The sequence below is a fragment of the Adelges cooleyi genome, unplaced genomic scaffold (genome assembly GCF_023614345.1).
Source record: "Adelges cooleyi isolate 19-005CV unplaced genomic scaffold, UGA_ACOO_1.1 ACOO_flye_CR_arks_rails_tigmint_CR_PRNA_784, whole genome shotgun sequence".
Taxonomy (NCBI): Eukaryota; Metazoa; Arthropoda; class Insecta; order Hemiptera; family Adelgidae; genus Adelges; species Adelges cooleyi.
In genome coordinates this window covers 35,849-44,776 of record NW_026096496.1, presented here as the reverse complement: position 1 = coordinate 44,776, position 8,928 = coordinate 35,849, and the positions used below count along the sequence as shown (strand labels likewise).

The following is an 8,928-nucleotide window of genomic DNA, read 5'->3' as shown; positions in this document are numbered from 1 at the left end:
TAGATGGATCTCTCTTTTTTAAACGAGGGTAAATTGTACCAATTTTTTAAGCACTCTGGAAAAACACCTTAATTTAATGATTTCTTAAATATAAGCCAGAGATGCCAACAAAGAGAAAATCTGAGTTTGTAAAGGAAATCCCATCAGGCCCATCCTTATTGACTCCGCGAAGCATATTTAAAATAGATAAGACTTCGTCGAGAAACAAGATTTATACTTATTGTACATGTGTTTTATGTGAAAATATAATTTTTCAGTAAATAGTAGTAACTATGAAAACGAGAGCAGTATAGCAACTATATTAAATGTGTTATTGCACAATAAACTATATGAGATCACACACAAAACATCCATTTTACATGGGTAGCTTACAGCCTACAGCTCAAATTGATCTTCGAATCCGGCTTCTTCTTCCACTTCATCAACTTGATCTTCTTCTTTTGTAGCATCATCTTGCTGTTTCTAAAGCACAAAAGATAATTAAGCTAGTACGATTATACGTTATTTTAAGCTAAAGATAAAAATGTTGAAACAGTTGTCTCCAGACCTAACCATATATTATCAATTGACACTTAAATCTAATCACTTATTTATCATATCAATTTTTAGCCGATTATAATCCTTATCAATCAATGTTTTTTTCACTACTATAACCAAATACTAATAATCAATGAATCAAAACAGCATTATTCTTAAACGATGTCTACACTTAATTATTTGATTATTACTTTTCTATAGACATAAGAAAGAAGAAGCGTTGTTGTGGGTGGGGGAGAAGCCAGTTTATAGGTGTAGCAATTGCCTACTTTTGATTGGCCAATGCCTTGTGCATGCTGAACCGTGGACAACTAAGACAATCGACAGAGGTTGTAGGTAGCACATGCTGGGACGGATTCAAGGGTCTTTATAACTTGATTATTTTTTTAATTACTTTTTACGTTTATTATCTAATACTACCTTAAACTATAGTTACAATCAATAGGAACGAACGACGGTATCTGAATTACGATGGTATTCACAAGTTAAAGAAAACCAATTTTGTAATTGAATATTTTGAAAAATATTTTATAAATGCTTTTGATAAGAAATTGCTTTCGGTGAAGAAATAAGAATGCCTCGTTTATGAAGCCGTCAAACAACAAGATTTAATTTTGAAACAGATAGTTCAATAGAATTTTAAACACTAAAAAAAAATACATAGATGGTCCAACTAAAATTATAGTTAATATAGGGACACAACTTATTTCTAGTTGGAATAACTAAATAAATAGTTCCACAACTAAATTATTTAGTTAGCCGAGCTAAATGTGTAGTTGCATTACCTACAACTTTAGTTGGACCAACTATGTATTTTTTTTCTTCTGTATAGAATAACTATTTTTTTTACCTTTTATCAATTATTTGATTTTGCAACTAAAAACAAGAGCTGAAAAAAGTTTTTCATCATTAAGCCGCTTAAAAAATTATATGAGGTTGATCATGGGTTAAGAGCGCATAATTAGTTTAGCAGTTTTAAATATTCATAATGAAATTCCTGTAAATATTAATAAAGTTATCGATATATTTCCTAAAACATCTAGGAGGATGAAGTTGGATGTTTATTTACTAACTATTTAAATCGTACCATTGAGTACTCAATGACTGTACTAATTTTATACGTTAGAAAGTGTAGTTAATTTTTACAGTAATATATTTTAGATTACATTAGAATATGTTTTTTTATTATGTTAAGTTTACATCTTGCATATATTATGTATTTTATTTTTTTTTTAGCTCTTTTTTATTCCTAGAGCCGCCCCTGAGCGCATATGCATATCTATAGGCAATCAAAAGTAGGCAGCAAACGGCTGTTAAACTCTGTCTTTTCATTCATATGTCTATACGTTTTTCTGACCTAAGAAGAATCGTTTTTTTGTTTTTGACGTGGATGTATTTTTTATGGAGTACATTCCATAAATTTCCACACGCCTATGATTGCTGTTGTTTACAAAAAACTTACTGCTATATTTGGAATACCTGGAACAGGTGATCAGCTGATTTTTTGTTATCTAGGGGAATATTGATCTTATCACATATCTTTACAGTCGATTCTTTTATCAATTCTCTTATTATAAACAAATTTAATTTAAAAAAAATATAACAAGTTCATGATCCATGAGCGTTCCTTAACAGAGGAGAAATGTTTAAAAAGTCTAAAAATATTTCGTGTTAAAAAGTAATTGGTATTTACATCTGTGCTGAGTTCAATAAATTCCCTCTCTGCCTGTTCAATCAATCTTGCCACGGCTTCAGCCATCTTGGCTTGATTATCTTTGCCAGTCGTTTCTTTAGGCCCGGTTTTTGCTTTTAATTTCATCTCACGATGTTTGGCCTCAATAATTTTCTCACGTTTGGTTTCTCGATCGAACATCTACAATTCAAATTCTATCCATGAATTAATAAACTCGTATTTCCGTAGTTATATCGGTTTTAAACAATCATTTAAATATTTTCACAAAGTCTACAAATAAGATGTGTTTTCATATTATAGAAAAATAAAATAAAAATAATTATTGTAATTGAATCTTATGAATTTATCTTTATTTTCTTGAACACTTTTTTCACATAGTAATGCTAATGTTATAGAACTAAAAATCTGAGTTTTAACATAAATTATTTACTTATTTACAAAGTTATATAAATATCAGCATACATTACTTAGTTGTAAACAATCTGTACTTACAGCAGCCATTAAGGCTTTATCGTTTTTACCAGGGGTCACAAACCAATCGTTCATTTCTATTACATATGTTTTACCGCAGTCATCGCCTACAGCCAATAAAGCTCCGTTTTCGTGACATTTAATACAGTTTAAGCTTTTGTCAGATACCTAAAAACCGAGTAAAAATATCATTTTACTCCCAATATCGGTGCATACGAACTGCGCACAGAACTCAAATTTGTTTTTAAATCAATTATTAAGGTATCCCAACTATGAGCGCATCTTGTGTGTTTTATAGAATACGCCCAGTTGGCTGAGTAAAATGTTTTTTTTAATATAGTATGTTATGTTTAGCTTGGGTAATATCGTTATTATTCACGGTCCCGATCAATAGACCCACGCCAGCTCCTTAATACCTATCTCTGTTGATAAATGTTGGGCACACCTTGTTCTAGCTGATAAAAATTTGGTGCAGTCCGAGTGTACTCTTTATCTAACCTTAATTGTGAGTATGGGATCTTTCTGTTTCTGTAAAACGTCCCAAGCATCTAGACAACCGTCGGCCCGAATTGTATAAAACACCGAAGGTTTAGTTTCACTCCAAGCGCCATCAGTTAATCTCATTTCGTGTCGCCTAGTGGTAAAATTAACTAAATATTGAGCTGCGTGTATAATGTTAGCCGATTTTTTTTTTTCAAAATTGGTTTGTTATTTACTTTGACCACATGATTGGCGAGTCTTTGACGTCTTCCGACCATAATCGCACTTGCCAGTCGCCAACTGTTAAAAAGTTTTTCAAAAACGTAGGACTTCGTTGAGCCGCGTATACTGGACCAGCGTGACAATTATATATACCTGATATTTTTTCAAATACAGTTTTACCCTTTCGATTTCCATTGAACACCTGTCCAGTTTCAGTACCTATCTGAAAAATGGATTAATTATGTATGCAATCAAACAACATTTTCCTCCCAAAGGTCAGGTCGGAGCGACTCTTAATATTTCCCATGTAGATTTTGAGTAATACGATATTTATTAATCGATGAAAGAAGGGAGGAAAATGCAATAGTAAAACAAGAGAAATCATAGTAGAGAGATTTATTAGTTTAGATACACTGAGGAAGAAGTGAAGTAGGAAACATCCACCATGTGATAAAGTCGCATGGAGATGTGTGTAAAGAAAGTAAAGAAATGGTGAAGGAACCTTGTGGAGATATTGGAATTGACTAGACTCATTTGTGTAGCGAATACGGTAAAGAACTATAAAAAAAATCAAATCGCAAATGATTTATAATCACACACCATAAACCGAATCGGAATTGCAGGATCGTAATCCAAACAAGATACACCATGTGATCGCGCCCATTTCTCCCATTCGGGATCATCTGTTTTCTCGCTTTTGGACAAATCTAAAAACAGAACTTCCGTCGGTTCCGTTAGTTTTCTCGTGTCCCACCACATAACCTAGGCAATACGATAGATTTTTTATATATTAACAACATTAAAATTAAAAAAGTATTAAAAATTGAAGTCACTAAAACAAAAAGCATGGTAGATATAAAAAATTTAGATACCTGACCGTCAGCCGCGCCTGTGTAGAATTCCGTACTAGTTTTTGAATGAATCCAACGGAGACTTCTGACTGGATCGCGGTGGCTGCTTTTAACGTTGCTTATTCCGACACTCGCAGAACTTTTACGAATATCCCAATAACAAACCTGACCGCTTACAAGACCGCCGGCTAAGCACTGAGAGTCTCGGTTATTAAACTCAAGCACAGCAACAGGATACTGTGATTCGATTGTGAGATACGGAGTAGTCGAGTCCTCTGCAAAATAATATGAATAAATTAAATGATTTTGTTATTAAGACTCAAGTAGTAAAATTACAAATTATAAGTGTGATTTACCCAAATCGAATATTAGTGAATTTGGACTATCGAGTGGATCTGCTTTTTGGAACTCCAAGTTGGCATAACTTATCGCTACTAACGAACCTTGATCAGGAGACCAGGATATGTTTTGTACCGGTCTTGTTGAAGCGAATGTGTCGGACATAATAGCCACCGTCCGGAAAGATGGTGCTATTGTATGCAACAGCTGGCAGTCCGGGTCGATGAAATATGGTTCGTAAATATCGATCGAGTTGTTTTGGTGGATGAAATGTTCAGTGAGCTACATACATTTAAATCGTTTTTGATCAGAAACTACACAACACATAATCCGAGTGTTATTAATGAAAAAAAAAATATTAAAGTCAATTTAGAAAAACTTTCGTAATGTGAATAATACATTGAATATTCGCATTAACCCTTTCAGTCATCTTGTACATTGTAATGTACAGACATTTTAATTAATTTTCATTCCGTTTAGATTAACCTTAAACGCGATCTAGCGGTAACTGTGAATTCGTAAAATTGTTTAGAACCAGAATAAAATATAATATTGATTATATGTTATCAATGTTTTTAATAAATCTCTCTTTAAACAAAAAAAATTTGATAAAGACGTTATCGTATTTTTTCCCGCGCTTTTTTGTTCTTGTAGTAATCAATTTATGACGGTAAATGTTGTAATTTTTTTCCCCTGCTCTGGACACACTGATTATTCATTTCCCGCCGGAATCATTGTCATATGTTGTTTATTTTGAAATTTAGGCGGCTTAAGAGGTATGTACATTGTAATGGCCATTGGGACTCACCGTCATAAAAATTACAGATTTTTATTATTTTACACAAACCGTCACGTTGTTTATCGTTTCTTGTTAATTTTGTACAAAAACGTAATATTTTTTGTATCTTTATAATAATACACGCATTGTGAAATATTTTTAAAAATGAGTAAATTAACTAATAAAGAATTAATCGATATACTGGATGGAAACATCTCAGAATTAAGCGACTTCGAAGATAGTTATGTAGAAGATGATGTCGAAGAATTAAATTTTTTATTAGCCGATTTTGACGAGATTGAAAACTTCGAATTGCCTGTTGACGAGACCTCTAATAATGAAACTGACACAGATGATGATGACGAGCAAGTAAGTGAAACTGTCCAATCAGAGTGGTTTACTGTGGAGAAAAAAAATATAAAATGGACACAAAAACCGTTTAATCCTCCTTCAATAAAAATAGATAATTTACTACAATCTCCGTGTCCTGAAAAACTTTTAAGCCCTGTGGATTATTTTTCAAAATATTTTGATACAGTAGACTTCGAAAGTATGTCTTTTTTTACTAATTTATATGCCGTGCAAAAAGGCACACGTAATTTCAAGCCCACTACTTCTGAAGAAATACAATATTTTATTGCTATTCATTTAATTATGGGCACATTGAAATTTCCTCGCGTGAGGATGTACTGGGAGGAAAAACATACATAAAAATAGTTGCTAACACAATGTGTAGGAATCGATTTTTTGCACTTAGAAGTCATTTCCATGTTATCAATAATATGGATATCCTTCCAACAAACACTGATAAATTTATCAAAGTTCGGCCCCTTTTTGACGCATTGAAAAAAAGGTGTTTTGAATTACCTGTTGAACTGAATGTATGTATTGACGAGCAAATAGTACCATTTAAGGGTAATGTATCAGTCAAAAAGTACATCCGAGGAAAGCCTAATCCGTGGGGATCAAGCTTTTTTTGTTATGCGGTGAAAATGGTGTACAATTTTTTGTTGTATCAAGGTAATATGGCCGAAGTATCTGAAGAGTTGAAAAAAAAATTTGGTCTGGGTGGTGCAGTGGTATTAGTCTTATCCGAACACTTGAGAAAGAACAGTCATTATTTAACTATGGACAATTATTTCACTTTGTTCAATTTATTTTATACTCTCCAAAAAAAGGAAATATATGCTACCGGTACTATTCGACCAAATCGTTATTGCAACCCTCCGTATTTAACCGACAAAGTTATGAAACAAATGGTACGAGGGACGACGTTTGAAGTCACTTCTAATGTACCAGACGTCAATATTGGGCTAACTAAATGGTACGACAACAAACCGGTTTATTTGTCCTCAAATGTTATAACGTCAGGAGAAGTTGATTATGTAAAAAGGTGGGACAAAAAAGATCGTAAATATGTTGATATTGAAAGACCAGAAATTGTGAGACACTATAATAAAACAATAGGTGGAGTTGACAAGCATGACCAGCTTGTCAGCTTTTATCGCTGTTTTATTAAGTCAAACAAATGGACTTTGCGCATGGTTAGCCATGCCTTTGACATGGCTGTAAGTAATTGTTAGTTAGAATACATAGAAGACACAAAACAATTAAAAACTAAAAAAAATACAATTTTGGATTTACTAAGTTTTCGCATGAGTTAATTTATATGGGAAAAATTACGACACCTACATCAAAAAAAAAGAAGAAGACCATCAAATACCCCATCATCGGTTCAAAAAGTATTATTTTCGCCAGCTCAAAAAATTCAACTAGTCGACTCGCGTCCTTCAACATTTGTTCAGCATGACGGCGTGGGTCACCTACCCAAATTTGATAGTAGAAAGAAGGCTACTAGATACAAGTATGAAGGCTGCTCTAAAGGACGAACTCATGTTTTTTGTGAGAAGTGCAACGTACATTTATGTTTTACAACAAAATCAAATTGTTTTAATGCATTCCATTCTTAAATATTTTATATTTTGTTTTGTGTTTTATTTTGTATTTGAAATTAATACCAAAGAGGTAATTTTATTTGTTAAGAACTGTATATTTTAGTTACCAATTTATGGTTTTGGTTACTGAGTTTTTTAGTTATTAAGTTTTAGTTTTTTAGTTTGGAAAAAGTTTTATTTTCATGTTTGTAATTGTTATAACTTATAAAATATTTATTGTTTTATATTTACCATTTTAAAATGTATTAAAAAGACAATAATATATTAAAACGAGTGTGTTTGAAATAAAACAAATTGTTATGTACATTTTTAACAATTAATTCGATCTTATACATTTATATTCCAACTTTTTTTTATAAAGAATAATTTTGTGTAAAAAAATAATAATCTGTAATCTTTATGATGGTGAGACCCAGTGCACATTACAATGTACATGGTACAATTTTTGGGAAGGGGGGTTGTAAAAATTTTGAAATTTTTTTTGGAGCTTATTTAATTAGTAAATAATAAAAAAATGTAAAAAAAAAAAATGTTTTTCCTCAAATAAAAAAGTCTGGACTGAAAGGGTTAAGAAAAATTATACTTATAATTAATTTATGGAAGAAAAATATTTTTTAGTTATTAGCAGTTTATAAACTGAAATTTTATTTTTTTTAAATAAAATATTTAGTAAATAAATATTTTACTAATTTTGCAGTAACTGGAAAAATATAGTAATATTTTGGTCAAACACAACGTAAAAATGTTCCTTATAGTTTGTCTGAGTTATTTTATATAGGTAACATCTAAATAAATGATTCTTCAAATAATGATAACTGCTAACACAAATGTATCTTCACACTGAATTATTATACACTCATTTGATATATTAGCACACATGATCGTCATTTTTTTATATCCGCCTTCTAGATAAATTGCTAAATAAGCCACTGCCAGGTGAGACTTGTATAAAAATTGTTGAATAATTGTTAATCCTTACTTACGTTGGACATCTGTATTACTGCTTGCATGTACGATTCGTCTTTTTCTGCTTTTTTCCTAAACCTGACCACCTGTTCTGGGTCGTCAATATTAACGTCTTTGGGCCATCCACCTTCCACGTGGTTTATACCCCGTTCCGCGTACTCTGCACGAATGGTGTTGATCTAAACCGGGCAACATAAAATAACTATTATAATTATGACCATCTGTCGAATTATGTTATTTACATCGTGTAGGGACATGTCGACGGCGATCAACGTGCTCCTGTGACACGGGTTTTTTGCTATCCATTGTTCTTCCAGACCGGGTTCCGGGATTAAGTTCTCTAGCAACTTGGGACCCCAATTATTGAATTTACATTGCCTACCGTATTCTCGTCTACACTTGGCGTACGTGTAACTAGAGTACATGTTGTATACAATAACATCCAATCCTACGGTGTGTGCAATAAATGCGACTAGCAGGAACTATAGCAGAGTGCGTCTGTTTTTCAAACACTTGTTCGTCACCCATGGTAACACGGCGACTGTGTATCTTGCTACAGTGGTTTTATTTATTGTGATACTACCTTTGACCTTACTTGACTCAGCTGTAGCCTGTAAGAAACAATACGATATTAGT

The 8,928-nt window shown here is 32.3% G+C and overlaps 1 protein-coding gene across 1 annotated transcript; it reads right to left on the bottom strand.

Annotated features, from left to right (window-relative positions):
- Positions 1–375: 375 nt before the first annotated feature.
- On the bottom strand, positions 376–8,717 carry LOC126845379 (dynein intermediate chain 3, ciliary-like). Its single transcript, XM_050584035.1, has 10 exons — positions 8,535–8,717; positions 8,310–8,471; positions 4,611–4,875; positions 4,276–4,529; positions 4,004–4,165; positions 3,418–3,626; positions 3,200–3,335; positions 2,723–2,869; positions 2,231–2,410; positions 376–462 (listed from the first exon to the last, which is right to left on the bottom strand). The coding sequence occupies exons 1-10, from the start codon at positions 8,715–8,717 to the stop codon at positions 376–378; spliced, it is 1,785 nt and encodes a 594-aa protein (XP_050439992.1).
- Between the last annotated feature and the right edge of the window lie 211 nt (positions 8,718–8,928).

Coding starts and splice junctions, on each gene's coding strand:
- LOC126845379 (XM_050584035.1), bottom strand. CDS start 8,717: ATGTACTCTAGTTACACGTACGCCAAGTGTAGACGAGAATACGGTAGG. Junction 3,336..3,417: donor TCGCCAATCATGTGGTCAAA/GTAAATAACAAA, acceptor TTTTACCACTAG/GCGACACGAAATGAGATTAA. Junction 2,411..2,722: donor ATAAAGCCTTAATGGCTGCT/GTAAGTACAGAT, acceptor TTTGAATTGTAG/ATGTTCGATCGAGAAACCAA.